General features: G+C 42.5%; 1 protein-coding gene across 4 annotated transcripts in view; it reads left to right on the forward strand.

Moving 5' to 3' along the window:
* The window catches only part of RARB (retinoic acid receptor beta), a 320,129-nt gene that overhangs the window by 286,840 nt on the left and 13,119 nt on the right, over positions 1 to 20,170 (forward strand). For all 4 annotated transcript variants that reach the window (XM_064704651.1, XM_064704652.1, XM_064704654.1 and 1 more), the window contains 2 exons: positions 12,619 to 12,779; positions 19,615 to 19,791. In XM_064704651.1, the coding sequence (XP_064560721.1) occupies positions 12,619 to 12,779; positions 19,615 to 19,791 (338 nt within the window). The remainder of the gene's footprint in view (positions 1 to 12,618; positions 12,780 to 19,614; positions 19,792 to 20,170) is intronic.

Genomic DNA, 20,170 nt, shown 5'->3' on the forward strand with positions numbered 1-20,170 from the left:
CCATGCAGCCTGGTGCTCTGGGCAGGTCTGCAGCTGGATAGGCAGGTGGATGTTCATCAGCTTTTTTAGGAACTGATAAACCTCTTCTTTTGGAAATCTTGAGGTTTTAGCTCATGCTTCCCATGGGGGTTGTAACCCGGGAACAACATCCTGAGGACCTCATAGAAACCTTTCTGTTAGTGCATCTTTCATCTTGCACTTGCCACAGTCTTGGAGAAGACCATCCTCGCTGGACACAGGCACCCAAACTGTGTGCAATGAGTTCAGGGCCCAATCCCACACTGGTGACAGATGTGAAAGATTTGTCATCAGCATCACTGAGATACAATGGGGTTAGCAGCCACCTGTAATGCCAGATGATTCTTGCTGGGTAGTCACTTCTAGTGCCAACTGGGGACCACCACCTTCATTTAAGGAACAGCTGTGTGTTGAATTCAGTCTCCTTGCCCAGCCCTTGGCTTCCCTTTCAGATGTCATCTCATGTCCAAGTTGCATCCTTTGTTTTCATGGAGAAGTCTGGGAAAACTAGGTCAGTTTATCCAAGTAGAAATTATTATTTTATTGAGTTAACTCTGTGTTGACCTGCTGCCTGTTTGCCTTCTCAAAATTAACTCCCTTGTGTGTGCTAAATCTTGCCCTAGAAGTTGCAGAGTACTCAGTAATCACTTTGATTTCAAATCAAAAATAAAAAGGCTGCTTTTCTTAGTATCTTTATATTTCCTGGAAGCAAGTGTCTGTCTGCTTTGCTTCTTGTGTGATCACTACATCAGGCTGGTCTGGTGTGCTGTGAAAGCATTTAATGTAAAAAGGTTATGTGCTGGCTTTTCTGGGGATATTTAAAAGATCTTATGGAGAAATCAGGATTTGATTCTGCTTGACCCTGGCTGACAGAATTAAGCTCTTTAAGCCAGTTCTGTAGTTACTAGCATGCTTTCTTTTTAAAATAATCTGGTCCACTTACTCCTGCTATTTCAGAACTTTAGTCCCAGACAAGAAAGCTTTTTTTTTTTCCTTTTTTTTAATGAAAGAATATTTGGAATGTATTTTTAAAGAACTTCTTTGGCATTGTACATGAAAGATAAAATATATCAAAATAGACAGTCTGATAATTAGGTGCAGGCTTGTGGAGTGATTCATGTCATAATGTGAGTGCTGAAACAGCTGAGGTTGCTGCAGGTGTGCTAAGGGAATTCGACCCTGTAATGCTTCTCTGCCTCTACATAAAGCAGGAGTACAGATGTCTGGAGAGCCTGCACTAATAGATGAGAAGCAGTATTTTTGCATGTGAATTATGGATGGGGCAGTATTTATTAGAGGCAAAAACAAGGGCCTTTGTCTCCCAGGCACCTTTTGCTTTGAAGAGTCCCACTAAAGCCTGCTGCTGTCCCAGGAACAGAAATCCCAAAGTGAGCTGGGGCTTCAGGTGAAGCCTGGCTGGAGCTCAGAGCTGGGTTATGCCATGCATGGGCAGAAAGGGATCCAAAGAAAAGCCTGGGAGGCAAAGGCCTTTTTAGTGCCTCAGCTGGCGGGTGTAGCGCTTCGGGGTGGGCAGTGAGAGCTGAAGCTGAAAGTGAATAAACTTGTTTACCTGTGGCAGCAGCCAGCTTCAGCAGGGCTTTCCCGGAGACTGCTGGCTTGCTTGGCATGGCTTTCCTGAAATCCTGAGATGGAAAGAAAAAGAAGTCCCCTGACTTCACTCCTTGCTTTCTCCTTAGTTTACAGTTGGTGAAAACAGGAGTATGTAATCTTCAGAAAAAATGCCCCACCCCAACAATAAATCTGCAGATTGTTTATTCCAACTGCTCAGCTTTTGGGAAGGGAAAGGTTGTAAACAACACACTAAAATGCAGTGAGATGCAACAGTATTGTTTGGGCATGTTACTTTCCCATTTGATTAAGCTTTTTTTTGTAGTATTATGGCAAAACAGCTTTAACAACACACACTGTTCTTTAAAAAAATCAAACCCACCTGCCGTCCAAGCCCCCTGACCAGTGCAGATGTGTGCCCACCAGCTGTGTTGGACTGTGCATCAGTGTGAGGCTTAAACAGGCAATTTTTTCTGGCTGATCTAGCAGGGCTTCTGGTCCACCTGGCTAAATGATGCTGTTCTTCCCTTCTCCTGCTGCTTCAGCTGGCCAGGAGAGTAAGCTTGAGCAGGGCAGCTGAGCGTGGTTGTGGGGTGCACACTCTGTCCCCCGTGCCCTCCACTTTGGGTGCCAATCCTGGCACCTTGAGAGATGGAAATAACTTCTCAATCGCAATTCTGTTTTGTTTTGTTGTTGTAGTAGGAGCATGAACAAGCTTTTGCATTTAGGAAGGAATGTGTGTAAGCTCGTAATGGTGTGTTTTCCACATTTGCTTTGGAGGAAGAGGTAAATAGATTCTGAGCTATTTCTTTGCTTTTATTGTCCCTGGCCTAGTGGGAGGCCAGGGCTGCAAGCTGCCGAGGCTGTAACGCAGACAAATGCTGCTGTTCAAGACTGCAGCTCCCTTTCTTCAGACACGCCAGGAACAACTGTTCCTGCGCCTCCATGAGCTCAGTTCGCGGCTGCGGGAGGCGATGTGCTCCCGCGCCTGGCGAAGCACCCGCGCACGCAGAGCCCCTGCAGACGTGTTGTCAGTTGGCAGCTCTCTCGCTAGATGCACCTTTACACAATTGCACAAGCCACCAGGAGGTACAAATGTGAAATTCAGCCTTGGGGGCAAAACAAAGAAATGAAACTTAGGTATGAATGCGGTGTTATCCATCTGCAGATACAGATATTAGACCTGATCTCCCACCACGCTGCTGTAGCTTTACACTAATAGGACTCTGCTGCGATCGGTGGAGTATCACCTCTGCAAGACAAAAACAGCAGTGGGGATACGTTGGGGCTGTTATTTTTAATTCTGGTGAATAATGTAGAGAGTGAACCCTGTTTGGGGAAAGCCAGCCTGTGTTCACTGCGTGAAACCACCTATAATAAAAGGGAGAAATGCAGTGACACACTGTCTTGGTATTGCTCCTGAACTTCTGCTCTTTCTTCTTGGGAGCCATTGCTCTGAGTCCCGTGTGTCCATGTGCAAGCAAAAGGAAGGGATCTTCCAGCTCACCTCCTTTTTTTGGTGGCCTTTCCATTTGCTGTCCCATAAAGTCAGTTTTATCATGCATGACTAGAATTTGTCCTGTAGCTTGGACTCATTCATTACTTTGAATAAATGGGCTTATTATGGAAAGTTATTTTCTGGAAGGAGTCTGTTGATGGCATTGTCAGGAAAGGGGTTGCAATTTGTCATGGTAGGTAGCTTGCTAGTTAACTAAAAAATAAGTCAGTTCTTTTCCTCAGTGTATGTTAGGATAAGAAATAAAATAGCTGTGGCAGGTTGAAACGTGAAGTGTTACAGGCTGGCAGTGGGCAGGGATAGTGTGCAGTGTCTGCTCTTAGCTTACAGCCATGCACTTCCTTGGCCATCAGTGGTCCTGGATAATGCCCAGCAAATTGAAATGAGGACTTTGGATAACCCCAGCATCTCCCAGTTGCGAGGCATCGTACTACCATGACTGTCTCCTAAGAGAAATTAATGTAATATTTGTAGATAAGTAGACTGATTTACCTTTTGATGACCCTGGAGAGAAAGGTCAGATTCAGGATATTTTTGCTCATAATCGGTTATCCATAAAGAGTTAGTGTACCAGGCTTCAAGATTATAGCTCAAAAGGGCAGTTGCTTTGAGAAGGTAGCTTGAAAGGGCACCTCAACAGCTGAAATCAGATGAGACAGATTTAATGGCCTCTCAGTAATTTCTGACTGAAAGTTCAGAGTTTGAAATTTAGGGATTTTTTTCTTCACCCAGCCTATGGTAAAAGAAATGCATTATAGCCTAATAGAAATTTATTTTCAGGCTGAGTATTTAGAAGAGTTTTTAAACTGCTGCGTATACTTTTGGTCACTTCAGCTGTAAGAAAGAGAATAATCACTTTGTGTTTGTGGGCTTGTGTATTTTTAGCTAATCTGTTAAGACACTGCAATTCCAGAAAAGCTGTCCTCCATTTCCCCAGAGTATTTTGATTTAACCATCTGCATGCAGAATTTTATCTAGACTGCCACAGAAGTTAGTAGTAAATCCACTGGGGTCTTGGCAGCCAAAACAGTAGATAGTAAGCACAATGCTTTGCTTCCCTGAGGGTTTTAGTTTCATGGGAATTCTGCCACAGGCTGGCACTTCTCAGTGGGTTACCTGCAGAAGCCTGTAAATTTAGGAACCCTCCCCAGATGGAGTGATTGATTCCCAAAGCTGCTTCCCACTCCTGCGCTGTGCAGGGAAGGGAAAGACTGGAAATACCCACTGGGTGATACAGTTACTTGCAAACCTGTTGCAAGTGGCATGGTAGATCTTAATAAAAAATCATAGGTTTTGTGTTGAGAGTAAGGAAGCGACTGATTTAATGCAGAATACTGAGCGAGATGGAGCATGATTGGAGTGAGGAGCGAATGACTGTGTAGTTTAATTTAACAGCTGCACAAGATGCACAGGGACATTGCAAGACCTGCATGTGGAGATACTTCATCTCACATATGGGAAATTCTGGCTATATTAAGTAACTTGAGGTGAGGCCTATGTGAAATACAGATGGAAACATACCAGCGAGTAAATTTTGTCCGAGTCAATGAGCATGGCTAGGCTAATTCCATGGCAGATATGTTGGTGGGTCTTCACGGGAAATATTAGTGATTTATTCTGCCTGCAATTGTTAATGCTAACAACCTTCAATAGCTGTTTAAGCATCAGCTGCTTAGAGCGTGTGGATTATCCTATTTCACACTGGCAATTAGTTGATGATATTAAAGCACTTTGAAAATGGAAATCGCAGGGCAAGTGCTATTTAAACAGTTCATCATTTAATGTATAATCCCATCTCTCCAGCTACTTTGATTGCAGTATGCAGGGAGATGGTAAGGGAGGCCGAGGAGTCTGCTTTCAGTCCAACCCCTGGTACAGGTGCTGTACCCTGTCTGTCCTGCCTCTGACTCAGCTGCTCCTCATCCTCTACCTGCCCACACCCATGTGCTGCAAAACACATTTTCTTCTCTTTGGTTTTTTTTCCCCACTTGTTTACTGTCTTTCTGTTTTTACAACTTCTTCATTTCTCATTTGTTCTTAGGACCTGTTTAGGGAGTGTGGGGAGTATTACATTTGTATTTCTGGGGTCCTGATTTTTATTCTTTGGGCAGTTAGTACCCTGTTTGGCATGTTCTGCAGACCTTGAACCACTCCCAAAATACTATAGTAAATATAAAGGTAGGCATTAGTTGGTAAATTCATACACTTGGAAACAGCTTATGGGATTCTGGTGGTTTTGGGATGGGAGTTTGTTTGCTTTTGGAGTTTATTTGGTTGGTTTGGTTTTTTTTGTCCTGTCCTTCTGCAACATTCAAGACAAATGTGCCTGTAGAACCATTTGGTTTCCTTCAGCAGTGGTTTTGGATCTTGGATTGAAAGTTCTAAGTATCCCAAGTATGATAGCTGCTGATTTTGCCTCTGGATGTTTTAAAATTAGGAAAAAAAAAAAAAATTAATTTTTTTTTAAAGATAGTGCAATAACATAAAAATATAAATAAATAAGTAAAAGAATACCAAAAGCATGCCTTTCAGCTAATTTTAAGGGGTATTTTTTAGCCTGTTGTTTTGCATTGGCTTTTCAGTTTTGGTCCTACATCTGATTTCAGATTCTGTTGGGTTTTTTAAAAGGACGAGAAACTCCTTTATTTTGCTCATTCCCCTTACTAATATTTCAGGGATGTGTCAACAGCAGGTGCCAAATTTCAAATCAAAAATAAAATTGCTCAGACTGATGAGAATCCTTGAAACCACAGGTGAAGTTTCAGGCCAGTTAAATAAAGCTGTAGAGCATCCATTTGTATCATTCATTCATATAATGAAACCTGTTCTTATAACTCAGCTCTGATATATTAACCCCACAGTTATCCTCACACATAAATGGGAGATGTGTTGCTTTCGTCAGGATATAACCATATAAATCCCCTGTGCATGAATGGAAAAATAGGGGCCCTAAGGCTATAGGTATCAAAGGTCTCCCCTATACTTACAATAGCCTAATAAGGTTATTTTGAAGGCATAGGTAATTACTCACAGGCTCCCTATAGCCAGTGATTCATTGTTCACTACTGAAACATTTCTAAATGAATTATGTTTTAAACAAGCAAATCCTTGGCCTTCTCTTTTATGGGAGGAAAAAGAAAATGGGAGGGACACAAAAGTCCACCATTTTCTGTGTTAAGTACACTGCTTGCTAGTTAAAAGGTCCCTGGTATTTGTAGCAGTTTAAATGTACTGCTGTGCTCCTTGCTGTTTTGAATGCCTATTTCTGAATTTCACATTTTGATAAAAATATTATTGTTGTCATTAAATTGATATTTAGAAAAGACTGGATACAAGAGCTCAGCGCAATGAATAAAACAGTTGGAGTTAACTATCCCTGGGGATAGAATCAATCACTGTTGTAGAAGAGGGTGACATTTAAAAAAGAAACTCAGAAGAAAATGTCATGCTTAAAAAATTAGATTTAAACGCACTAGCTCCTGATTGATTTTTATTGCACTCACATGGATACACTGATTGATTATCAGCCTTACAAATGTTTAGTACCTTTCTCACTTCTCTAATAATCAGAATAATCTAATTTTCAATGTCATTTAAGTTACCATATTCAAGGCTATAATAGATCGTATTTCTAATAAAACATAGCAATTATGTAATGAATAATACAAAGCTGCAAGGCAGAGTTCAAATTTACCTCCCTCAAAAAAAAAAAAAAAGGTTAAAAAAAAAAAATACCAGGAGTGTCTGGAAGGGCCAGTGTACGTGAAGGCAGGAGACAGGACGATGTCTTCTGGATGTGTGGTGTGTTCCCCTGTGGTTGAACTGAGGTTCCTGGCGCGTTGGCCGGGGCGGGTTTGCCATAGCTGAATGTTATTTCTCAATAGGAAACCCTGGGCGGGCTCGAGTTCTGTAATGGATGTGCTTGCTCTGTGCCTGGGGAAAAATGATAGCGTGCCAGGTGCTTATGAAATGTCTTCCATGATTGTTTCTCTGTGCTCCCAGTTAATTTTGATATGTGTCTGTAGAGAGATACTATCTCACTTAATTTGAGATGTTTTCTTCTGGTGATTGTTATCCAACAGCTGACATGGTTGATTTCTCAGAATCAGCTACAAAATATGCAGGTTTTGATGTGTTCTGGTTTTGTAAGCCCCTTACACAACTGTGTACTTGTTATTCGCTTTGTCCATTAGAAATGAGAGTTTTGTGTTTGAAATGGGCTTTGTCTCCAACCATTCTCCATATGTCAAAGCCAAGTTTTGGCATGGAAATTTGTTTTAAAATAGTTTCCTGGATTTTTTTAAGACTGAGCTGTTTTGCCTAAAAGAAAACATTATTTCATCTGGAAATCACGACCTAGGAAACCGATCTATTTATAACTACCTGGCATTCTGCATATTTTAGTGTGCTTGGCTTGCAATTGCACTGCAGTTAACGTGAACAGGAGTCCCACCGTCCTAGATTGATGGCTCGTCAGCTTATCGAGTGTGATTTTGCTGCTTTTGAGATGATTGTTTTGTTCCTTTACGTGTCTTGGCAATAGGAAACCTAAACTCCTTGAGTTCTCTCATCTTTTTGCTTCACTCCACCAGTTCTCAGGCCTGGAATCTGCCTGGGATGTGCAGCTGGGTGTTGCTTTGGACCATGGAGTCAGAGAGCCTAGTTCAGCAGCAGCAGCAGGGTTGCTAGGTCTCCCTTGGTTTGAAATTTTCCAAGGTGACTGTTGGGAAAGACAACCTTATGGACTGCCATTCCATACCATTTAGCACAGTTTGTTGAAGAGTAATGTGTGGTGTATGATGGGCATTTAACCTGATGGAGCACACTTGGCATTGGAACTAGGTGAGCATTTTGCTTATTTAACTGAAATATTTGACTGAAACACACAGCTGCTAACTTGTGCCAGAATTAGAATTTATTTTAGCAGCTGCCTCTGGAGTTGGAGAAGCAAGAGCGTGGAGGAGCTGTGCAAGGTTTGTGGGTTTCCACCCTAGCAAAGAGCTTGGTGCTGCTGGATTTCCCAGCTGCAGCGCTGGGGATCAGCCCCACAGCCACGTGTGGCACCATCAGCCTGCCCAGGCTCCCTGGTGTTCAGACAGGGACAGGTGGCTTCCCAAGGAGCAGGAGGACAGGCAGGACAGTGAGCCTCTGCCCAGAAGGGAGAACTGGCAGCTCTGCAGCGTTCCTACCTCAGTTCACCTCTCACTTCTCTTCTCATTGGGCTTTACAAACAAAAGGAGTCTTTTTGCAGACCGACCTTGTGCCCAGCGCTGTGCAATTACTGACTTGCTCTGTGTGCTTTATGGTGCTTTTGAGGTTTGTTAGCTTAACGAGTAACTTCCAAAATATTTGGGGACAAGAGAAGTGTGGTTTTGCAGGAATGTGAACTGACTGGAAGCACTAGTAGTTGTTGCTACAGGAACAAAACCAGCTAACTGGTACACAGAGCTCTTCAAAGGTCACGGGGATCTCCAAGACACAAAACTGCAGTGATAGCATTTCAAATAATGAATTTATAGCTGATTAATCATTTTAATACATGAAAGGAGCTGTCTGTGTATCTTCTGGATGTCTGGGGAAGCGCAGGTTGTGCAAGTAGTAGGAAAAATTGCATTGTGAGTGGCAAGTTCTTCTCCCTTGGACATGTTTGTGCCACCTTTGACAAATGGATGTACAAATATTCGCTATTCCGTGATTTTACCTGATTGCCTAGAAACTGTCTAAATCTCATGGGCTGGATCCCAGCTTATCCTTAGCCAAACAGTGGCTAAGTTTGGTGGACCTGAGGGGTTTGTGTTTAAGACTGGATGATTCCTTGCATTAGGACATGCTTGAAATGACCCTACTCAGGCAGGAGAATTGCTGCAAGGTTACTAAATGAGAGCATTGGGGTTCTCCAAGAGAAGCTGTTTGTGTCTTCTCTATACTTAGTTCCATCTACAGCAGGCCCTGCTTTCCTTGAAGAGTCATCTGACCCTCGTACACCTTTTATGCCCTGTCCATCAGTTTGTGCAGAAAAGGGAAAGTGTACCTGAGGCTAAGGAAAAGGGAATGGCAGTCCTGGGGTGAGGAGAACAGACTAAGCAGGACAAGAGGTGATGTTCTGCCTCCCTAGCATCAGGGAGGAGGCTGAACATGGGAAGGTAGGGGCTAGTTCTTAAGGCAGCAGAAAGTTCCTTTGCCAGCTTGTGAACCCTGCTGTGGCTGCCTGGAGGTTTCTGGGTGTGGAAGTGCAAGTCCTGGCGTGTGTGTCAAGGGGACAGGGAAGCTGTCACAGGAAGATGGATTGAAGCAGACGTGCACAGGTGTGGGCGTGTGTCACTCAGCCTTCTGAGACACGCCAAGACCTGGCTTCCTCACGTATCAAGATACACCTTTTTTCATGCTCCTTCCCCACACTACCACCTTATTTATTTTTCTTTCACTTCCAAGAGTTCTCATAGGGCAAGAGAGCTTCCATACTGTCCCCTGTTGGGAGCTCCTAATTAATGCAGCCATCAAGTCAGAATTTAGTGCACGAGTAATGAAATTCATAACCTGAGTTTTCCACGGCAGCATTAACTGTGACACAGATTCATCACTGGCGTATCATCATTAAAAGGCAGTGGAATTGCATCGGGGATTGATGTGATCATATGCATGTAAAGATCAAGATACCAAAAGGTGTGATTTATGTAATATAAGCATAAGCTGTAATCCAAAACCCTTCCCACATGCGGTGTGACAGTTCCTGTTCCCAGAGCAGTGATGGTTTTAAAATTTACTGCGTAAATGTGTGTGTGTGTGTTTATATGTTTTTATTTAACTCTTTTAAACATAGTCTTGTTTTAAGGTCTTTCTGTGTGGTTTTTTTTTTTTTTGCATGTTGATTTATAACTGTAGTTAAATCTGTCCAATAGTTCGGTGTTATTGAAATGCTTTATATTTTTGGAGCTTGGGTGTTATACATCAGCACTTTAATCCATTGTCTTACAGGGAGTATGGAAACACTGACAGGTCTGATGCAGTCTTAATGAATAAAGTAAGAAGATATATATTATTCTGGATTTTCGTTATTTTAAAAGCTATCAGAATCATATAAGAAAGTTAATGAGGAACAAAAAATATTCCTAGTTTTCAGGCTGTGTTACTTCTCCCCTTTCTACCCTCTGATTTGCACCAAAAGAGAAAGAGGACAGAGCTGGGCCAATTTGGTGATGAGGACTGATCAGCAGCTGTCCCTCTGGTGGCCCTTGGAGGGAAAGGAACTTCAGGTACAGTGCAGAAGGAGCAGTGCTGGGATAGCAAAGGAGCATGGCAGGGTTCCTGCCAGAGTTATCTCCTGGGACCCTCTGGCACCTGCTTCGAAGCCTGGCCTGAATAATGCGTTCTGGCCTGAAAATTGCACAAGGAGCTCAAAACTGTTGAGGGAAGTGGTTGTTGAGGCCACCTGCTTGGCAAATTTGTCAGTCAGCTTGTAGAGCTATAAGTAAGTGGGGCTTTGTGACAAAGGTTTATTGCTCTTTGTGGTTGTGTAGGAGTTTACAGAGTTTTCTAAGGAACTCCTTTATCTCCCAAGTACAGCAGTGATTAGGATTTGTTTCTGAAGTGCAGTGGCAGTTTGCAGCACTAGAGACATAGCTCTGGGTCTTGGATGTTTTTTCAGTGCAAAACTTGGTGCTTGTGCTCTGCCCTGGGGTCCAGCAAAAAAGTCAGAGCATTTCCTTGAGGGGAGAACTTGTAAAAGGATTCTGACTACACTGGTAGCATTGTACCTTTGCAAGGAATAACCTTTTTGGCCCACTCTTGTTGGTCTCCTTTGGGTCTGTGTTCTCCAAACACCAAAATTCATGGTGTTCAAGGTTAGGTTTTAATCCAGTGGAGTGCTCAGCATCCCAGCCCTGATCCAGCCAAGCACATGACTGAACTTCAGTGAGGTTTGTCACACAGTTGAGTCAAGTTCATGCCTAAATGTGCATGACTGGTGTCAGAATTCTCTCAGTTGCAAATTCAGACCTTTAGTGAGAAGACCAGAGCCATACGTTCCATGGACTGTGTGCCTAATGGCCTTGTGAAGGAGAAACAAATGTTCACCACATCTCTACTCCTTGTTTTCTATTACACACAATATGTTATTTCTGTAGATGCCTCTGACTCTGATGCTTGCCCAGCCCACTATTTTTTCTGCTCTTTATGATTATTGTGGTTCACTGGCATGTAGGAGGCCACCACAGAAGATGTGGAGATGTGCCTGGGGAACCCACTGGGAAAAAGAGCTGGCATGGAGGTGGCTTTGTGCTTCCCTCCCTCTGGCACAGATAGATGCACTTTCTGGGGCAGGACAGTACAAATAAGAATCAGCAGGTCTTTGGCCATCCAAAATCCCCAGCCATGCTCACATGTGCCAAACCCACCAGCTGCACCCTCCAAGTTTAGGGCCTTGTTTTAAATATCGTGAGGTTTTGAATACTAACAATGTTAAGATTGGTTTTATTTATCCAGTAAGATTTAGTCTTCAGGGTGTTTAATATTGACATGGAGTCTTTGGGGAGAGGGATTGATTTTGTTTGGCTTTGTTGTAAAGCCTTATGCATCTGGTTACACTTAAGACGTTAGCTTTAGCTAACAGCAAGACTCTTGATAAAATTCACAATTACTGGCAATACTGCGGACATGGACTTATCTCCTGGGCACGTTTTGTAAAATTAAGCTATTTTCATTAAAAGAACAAAGAGCAGCATGGTGATGGAGCAGCTGTCATATTTTATTACAAAACACAAATATGTGGGAAATCAATTACAGCACGAGTGAGCACAATGCATATTTCCAGTAATCCCCCACGGCCGGGGGAAGGTAGAAGGCTGATCTGAGTGCAGAAGCAGATGGCAAGCAACTTTAGATAGCTTCACTGCCATTTTTTCTCTTTCAAGTGTTTGTGCTTCTCCTTTGATCTTCAGAACTTGAGTTTAACGTGTTTCATCTTCTTTTGTTTACTGTTTTCACATTTAACTTTCCTTTTAAATAACTTCTGTTTGGTGGAGTTTGTATTAGTGTGGGGCTTTGTTATCTTCCATGCTGAGGTACTTAAGAAGAAAGACATTTGCTGTCTTCTTTTGGTGTTGCTCACATCCAATAAAATAGTGCCTGCTTCACTGCAGAGGGCTTGCCATCCACCGTGCACAACTGTAGTTCTACAGTGGAAAAATCCCACCTCACAAAGTTACTAAGACACTGTGCATAAGAAGTTGCAGTAGACTTTCCTGGAAGGCTGATAATGTGGGATTGTGATGGCACACCCACAACAAACCCCTGTGGAAGTTTAGTTTAATCACTGCTCACTACATTTAGTTCTTAAATTATTTTTAAATGAGTAGGCTGGAATTAATGTCCTCTGTGCATATAACATTTTTATATTCACCTAAAATAATGTGTATTTAAATTAGCAGCATTTTACAGTGATTTGAAATAGAGCAGCAAAAGCAACACAGGTTGATCCGAATAACCCCATGTGATCTGTATCTCTGCTTTTCTTACAGCTGTCAGAAATGACAGGAACAAAAAGAAGAAGGAACCTTCAAAGCAGGAGTCCACAGAAAACTATGAAATGACAGCAGAGTTAGATGATCTCACTGAGAAGATCCGAAAAGCTCACCAGGAAACCTTCCCCTCGCTCTGCCAGCTGGGAAAATACACTACGGTGAGTATGATTGGAGGTACAAAGCCTTCTGGATATGCCTGGATGATGTGAGTTTTGGAGGCCCTGGACATTTTAAATAGATGGAGCAGTAGATTCACTCTTTACACCACCTAAGCCAGGAAAAAACCAGAGGTGTGTGTGCACAGGCTGCCTGCTGGGAGAGAAATTGCACTTAGATGTGAGCGCTACTTAGCGGTATCACCAGAGACTCCCGGAGGATAAATCCAGCCAAAGGACCAGCTCCGAGACCATGAGTCAGTGACATTCCATCATTCATTAGAAATTTCTTGGCTCCCAAAGATGTGATCTCTGCTCGTGCATCAGCAGATTACAACTTTGCAGGTGTAGGGAGTTCTTAAATGCTGCTGGATTACTGGTGATAGTCCCAAAGCTACCAAGGTCAAGGAAAATATGAAATGTTTAAGTAAAACAGTTTCCAAAAAAGCTCATTTGCAGTTTATTCCTAAAATCATAGAATATCCTGAGTTGGAAGGGACCCACAAGGATCACTGAGTTCAACTCCTGGCTCTGCACATGACAGCCCCAAAAATTATACATCCTTTTCCAGTCTACCAAAAGATCCCATAACAGCAAAAAGTTTTGCTGCTTTTAGAAATGAAAAATCAGCCCCCCCCCATTAAGAAGCTCAGTACTATGGGAATTTCTCCAGAGATGAGTCAGGGAAATAATTTTTCTTCTATACATATATATGTTGCTAAATACAGGGAAAGTCAGTGATATTAATTGATTAAAGAAAATTGAACGTCAAGTTTGCAAATCCAATAATAAAAGAAATTATGAAAAATAACTGTTAGTTAATGTTTAGAAACTTATCTGTTAAGAAATGACTACTGAGTCTGGGCTTGCTCTTGGTTGCAGCAGCATTGACTGTTTCAGAGGGGTGTACAAAACATCCTGAGGTAGTCAGGCATGTGCTCTCATTGCTGAGAGCAGGAGTTCAGGAGTGACATGGCTGGGGCAAGGAGACAGCTGCCTCCATGGTTCTTGCCCTCCAGCCCCAGCTGAAGATCTGGGACCAATCATCAGATGCGTGGTGGAATACTGCTCTCACTGGATTGCTCTCTGGTTTGAGTAAATTTTCTGCTATTGAAACAAACATTCAGTTTCTCAGAGTGATGTAGGCAAATCCCTGTGTGCCAACAATATTCACTGTTTCAGCAATCAGGGTGCTTTTTAATGGCATATTAACCTATTTACAAAACAGAGTGCAACGCTCAAAACTGAGGTCTGAGTGTAAGACTTGGTATTTAAGTGCAAGAAAAGCAAGTACATATGGTGTGATTTTAGAAAAAGGTACATTTTTCATGTTGTGACAGTATTTTCACCAGCACTTTTCACATTTAAATCTGAGCCCCATGTAAACTGGTTAGTACTGGGGAAGGAGCCTGTCCTCCCCATGTTTCTCTGGTCCTTCCCAGCAGGAACACATTAGAATGTATTTCCACCTTAGCTGGGAGTTAGCAGAGTGCACTGCAGCTGGTGGGATGGCACTGCACTGCATCCTGGTAATTGCCAAAGATCCTCGAGGGTTGAAAGATAAGCCTTGGCACCTCTACACTTGCATTAGGTACTGGATGCTGAAGTATCATTAATCTTTTAGCTCTTGAAATGATACAAGTGGATGAAATTGGAGAGGGCCTTGTTGCATAGCACACCCACTGCTGATGCCTTCGTCCTTAGGTTCTGTCTGAACCCCGTGGGGAGTTTATGCCCCTGTTGGAATTTCAGAGCCCTTGTTGAGAGCACCTGGATCTCAGTAATGAGCAAATGAATCTGGGCTGTCTGTGGAACACGAGTAGCCATGATTTGACTGCACTCTTTCTGAGGCTGGGTATTGGTCATTCATATCTCAAGCCTGATGGGACAGTCTGGGGCAGGAGATTTCTTGTTTTCAGCTTTGCTCTGTTGGAAGTCCAAAGCAGGGAACTGCTGCACAGGGCTCACCCTCTCCTGCTTTGTCATGGTACAAGTTGCAATAACAGAATTATGCTGAAAGAGTTATTTTTGGCTTACCTTGAATCTTTGAGAGCAATGCAGCTTCCTTCAAACACTGCATCAGAACTAATGGCAGTGGTGCTAAATACTGTCCTCTTGCTGCATTCTCATAGTCTGTGTGTGAAGTGCAGGGTGTATAAATCTCTAATCTAGGTAAGGTCTGGCAGCCACTTTGGCATTTTATGCAGGACTTCAGTGTTAAGAGCTCACGTGGGAGGAGTAGCACTGGTGTTGCATTAAGGGTCACCTTCCCCTCCAGCCTCCTGCCAGCCCAGGGGCAGGGGATGATCCTTTCTGCAGCACTGAGGATCCAAAGGGGATCTGGGCTGTGGAAGCAGTGTGTGCTGGTCACAAGAGCACAGCTCTGGTGCCTGGACACCACCAGCAGCTGAGGATCAAACAGCAGGGCTCTCTCAACAACCTGAGACACTTGAAGCAGAGACCAGAAATCAAAAAATAGAGGAGCACAGAGCCCTTTTTCTAAGTGCTGAGTCCAAGGGGAGTCCATAGGCTAAAAGCCTATGCCACTCTGCTTTTTTTGATAGTAACAATCTAGTACATGTAGGAGATCGCCCCCAGTCCTGCTTTTGTGCCTGGTTCTGCATGCTGTCAGTCGTGAGGCATGGCGTGCTCGCACTACAGAGCACACAGATTGCTTTTATAACCTTAGAGTTTTTAATTTAATTCTCTAAGTGAGAGGTGAGAAGTGAGTGTTTCTAACCAATGTGGATTCCATTGGATTTTGTGAGCCTTGCATTTGTGTACTGACAGGGATGGTGGATGGAAGAAACTGTTCTGCACGAGCAGCCCCTGAATGCCTTTAGTTACACAATCATTCAGACTGTTTTAAAAGATTTCATTTGTTGCTAAAAAGTGCCAAAAATTATAGGTGTGTAAAATAAAAGAGACCTTACATATATAGTAAAAATAAAAAATCTGTTCAGGCATTTGGTTTGTGTATCTGGCTCCTGTCACTCTTGAGCACCGCAGCCTGCATTTCCCAGAGGGAAGAGTTACATGGTGATTTTTTTCCGCCACCATTGTGTGTTTTTAGCTGTTAAAAACGGTTTTGGAGAAGCATTTTCAATTATTTTTTTATACCCATCTGCTATTTAAAAAGAAAAAGTGGCCCCCTACTTTGCATAATTAATAGAAGTCTACTTAAAATAATGGGAGAATAGCCCCTGTGTTAAATTCCCTGGGTCATTTGACTTAACAGTTGCATTTGGTGGACAGTGACAAGTACAGTTCTACCAATGATGAGAATCAGCAAGCTGTTTAAATGTAATGGATTCCAAAAGTCCATCATAAACAGATCTGTTTTATTACTGTCATCCAGGTAAGAGAGAGTGCCTGAGTAATTTCTCTGGAGATGTCATACTTTATAGTATAATTGAGTGTAACTGTACTGCTTGTCCCTTGAGAGTGGTATTATTTGTAAGTCTACAGCTGTGTTACATACAGCCTTGTGATAAAGGGAGGATAAAACACAAAACAATTTTGGCTCTGCAGACCCTTGCTGCAGATTCTCCTGGGTTGCTCTTGGCTAGCTGGAAGTGAAGAGGTTCCACACACATCTTGACAGCATTTTGTTCTTTGTAAGTGCTGGTCTTAGAAGTTCCACAGCTATTATTCAGTGCCATTGAAGAGGAATATATACATATATAAAAATGTGTGTATCTCCTGATACTGGGACTGAGCAGGTATATGTGCTGTGGTCCTCAGTGAACTCGCTGGAGCTGGAGTGCATTGCTGCTTTTACTAAAGAGGCATCACGAGTGCTCCTGATTAGGGCAGAGTGCCCCTGTGAGCCTTGTTTCCTTTGTAAAGTGGATTTTAAAGACAGTAGGGATTCTGCTGCTGTGTATGTTTCTACGAGTACCTCATCCCATATTGTTAATGTGGATACAGAGCAGCCTGCAATGAAAAAACAAAAATGATGGAAAAAATGGGATCAATTTATGTGGCAAAAATGGCTGTTTAATTGGATTTCATAGCAAGGTTGGGCTTTTCCACTGATAAAGATGCCACTAGGGTGCATTACAGTATTGTTCCACCATATGTGCACTGGTGCATAGGCCTGAAAAACATGTGAGACTGCTCCTGGAAAAGACACCCAAAAACCCACTTCAGTAAAATATTCAGGAAAAGTCATAGCATCTGCATCTTTTTCACAGCATGGATAGAGGAGATCTCCAGGCAAATTTAATCAGAGTTTTTGTTTCTGTTGTGCATTTTTTTTTAACCCTGTGTTTTATTGTTCAACCTATACATAGATACTGAGTCAGTTTGGGTTTTTCAATACCGAGAAATGCTGCTAAAAATCCAGCTCTTTCCTGTGACACTTGTCATAGATAGAATGTTAAAACTCTTTCCATTTGTAGCATCTTAGAGGTAATGTGCAAACCACATTAACTCCAATGCTGAGGGATCTGGCACCTGGCAAATAAAACACCTGGTTATTTTGTATTTTATTAACTGCCCCTTCTCTTCAGTTTGCATAATAGAGAGTTAGATTTACATTAGTTACGACGGCCGTGCATTACTCCTAATAGAAGACACGTCAAACTTCCCGTTGCTGGCACTGCAGCATGATAAAGTAACCTCATATGATACTGATGAAGATTTTGTTCACACTTGCTAGTTTCATGCAACGTCTTTTTTTCCAGATGGATACCCTATTGTAAAATGATTTCCTGCTTTAGGCTCTGCTTTGTGTAGCTCTCTGCTATGCCATCTTTCTATGAACTGGATAAACTGCCTATTAAATTTAATTACAGCCTGAATGACTGCACATCTTGATCTTATTTTTCCTCCAATGTACTGTATTTCACCAAGGTCCTTGAGGATGAAATAAAATAAATCTGAGGGATGCATACTCCAGTAGCTGAGAGAAATGTTTCAAAGGGCATTACAATCACTGTTAACTCATTAGTTTTCGACCATTTTGAAGGCAATACTTTAGGTTTAGCATTATAGAGATATTTTCTTTTGTCATTTAAGAAAACCCAAAAGAAAATAGAGGAAGTTCCCAGAATAAAAATTCAAATAGAAGTGATGAAATAAATTAATTATCCCCTAAAGAGAGGGGTAGCAGGAAAGAGCATGCATGCTCCTTCAGACTGCTCAGCACAGTCAGCATTTATTTTTTCCAATTAGGGCCTAATGTAAATATTCCTGGCTCAAATCTCCACGCTGTTCCCAGTGAGGGTGAATGTCAGGCTGGTGGCGCCCTGAGGACCCGTCAGGGCTTTCCCCTTCATGACTGATGGTAGTGGTGGTGTCTTGTGAAGGCAGTGCTGGGATGGGGTCCAGAGCATCACAGCCAAGCTGAGCTCCCTCCACATTGCCCCACCAGCCTCTTCATGCCCTGTGTCCTTCCCGTGAACCAAAGAAAGCTGACAAGATAATGGCTTCAGTGGTTTTCTAAGAGGTGGATGTCCTCACCATTAGCAGTGGTGGTGGCAGGCTCATTGGAAATGTTTCCTCCACGAAAGTGTGATCTGTGTAATTTGAATGCTTTTTGATGGCTATTTAATCTGCCATGTCTGTTAGACTTTTAGGTTGAGACTCTGCTCATTTAACTTTAATTTTAAAGTTAATTTAACATTTTAACTTCAACCAGCTGAGACTGAGGCAGCTGATCACATGGGCTTCCTCTGCAGCTGGGGAGGAAGCCACTGCCTGAGCATATTTTTATAGGTAAAATTCCTCCTGCAGTGAAGAGGAGATCACCCAGATGCTGAAGGCAGCTGCAAGGCACACTGAACTTGGTGCCTTATGAAACAGGGGGCTGGGGGACACCATTGCACTGGCTGCATCCTAAATATCAAGTGCTGACAATACACTGCATGTGAGGGCAGAAGGAGAGATTTGGGTACTTCAGAGCTCTGTCATTACCTGTTTCTTGTCACTCTGCTGGAGTTCTGGATGGATTGGAATGGACTCACCAGGTCTGCTCATGACACCCAGTGTTGGTGGGCTGGCATCAAATGGGCCACAGCAGATTTTGAGTCAGACTGTTCTTGGCTGACATGTTCAGCTTTTTCAAGGGTTAAGTGGTTGTTCCAAATGTATAAAAATGTGAGTTTGTGATCAAACTTAACACAAGTTTCCTATGCACTCTAGAAAATGAGGGAGACTTTGAGGTAGGTGAATATAAACATTCCCTGAAAGATGCCACCAGAATGTCCTTGTTACACTTCCAGCAGAGGGGATGTATGTTGGATGCACCATCAAATGAGCACGTAGCATTCATCAAGGCACATGGGCTTTTCCTTAGCATTATGTAAATAAATGCTCTGTAAGTCATGGGAGACTCTAGCTTCAGAAAGCTGTGGCAGGGCCACAGAGCAGAGAAATTAAGCAGAACCAATTTTGTAAGACCTTAAGTATGTGAAACTATGTTCCAAATATTGTGCTGCTTTTTCCAGAGGAGGACCCAATATTCTTGTTCCACTGTTCATTTATATTTTCTGGGGTACAACTGTAAATTGTCTTTCTCAATGCACTTATTATATAATGGCAAGGAAGAATAATGAGGGTGGCATTTGGAAATGTTTAAGTTCATTTGTATTCCTTGTACAGATGGCCTCTGCAATCATAAGTAACAGAGAAGTATCCAAGGAATTTTCAGGCGATTAATCCAAGTTTAAAACCAGCATCATCCCGACAGCAAGCTGCAGAAAATGCCTGGAATGTTAATAGAAAGTACTTCTGGAAGGAAAACGTGGTTGTTGTTTCCTTCCCTTGAAAACCGATTGCTGAAAGGGACGTTGTTGATTTATGGTGCCTTCTGTCTGTCTGTCTGTCTTTCCAGAACTCCAGCGCAGATCATCGGGTTCGACTGGACCTTGGGCTTTGGGACAAATTCAGTGAACTTGCAACAAAGTGCATTATTAAAATAGTGGAATTTGCAAAGCGATTGCCAGGCTTTACAAGTTTGACCATTGCAGACCAAATAACTCTACTGAAAGCAGCCTGCCTGGATATACTGGTATGTATTTTTAACATCATTGTTCTCCTGCTAATGTGTTTTCTATTCTTCTTTTTACTGCAATTGACAGGAAGAGGGGGGAGAAATATGGCCCTGACCTTACTGTTGTAAAATTAACTTACTGGTTAGTCTGGTGTGGTCAGAAGATGACTCCAGCACACCTACAGAGGTGTGTTTTGGGGGGTGAGCATACTTCTCAAAATGAGTCCTTACACATTTTGGTATTGTGGCATGTGTAACTCTGGAAAATTTTCTTTACTGTTAACACTGAAGAGAGACCTGTTTCTCCTTCATTTCTCCTTCATCCTTCCTTCCCTTGTCCTGTGTATAAAGGATACCTAGAGGAACAGTCCACTGTATAATGGTTTAGGAATGTGCT

Source organism: Zonotrichia leucophrys, chromosome 2 (assembly GCF_028769735.1).
Source record: "Zonotrichia leucophrys gambelii isolate GWCS_2022_RI chromosome 2, RI_Zleu_2.0, whole genome shotgun sequence".
NCBI classification, from domain to species: domain Eukaryota; kingdom Metazoa; phylum Chordata; class Aves; order Passeriformes; family Passerellidae; genus Zonotrichia; species Zonotrichia leucophrys.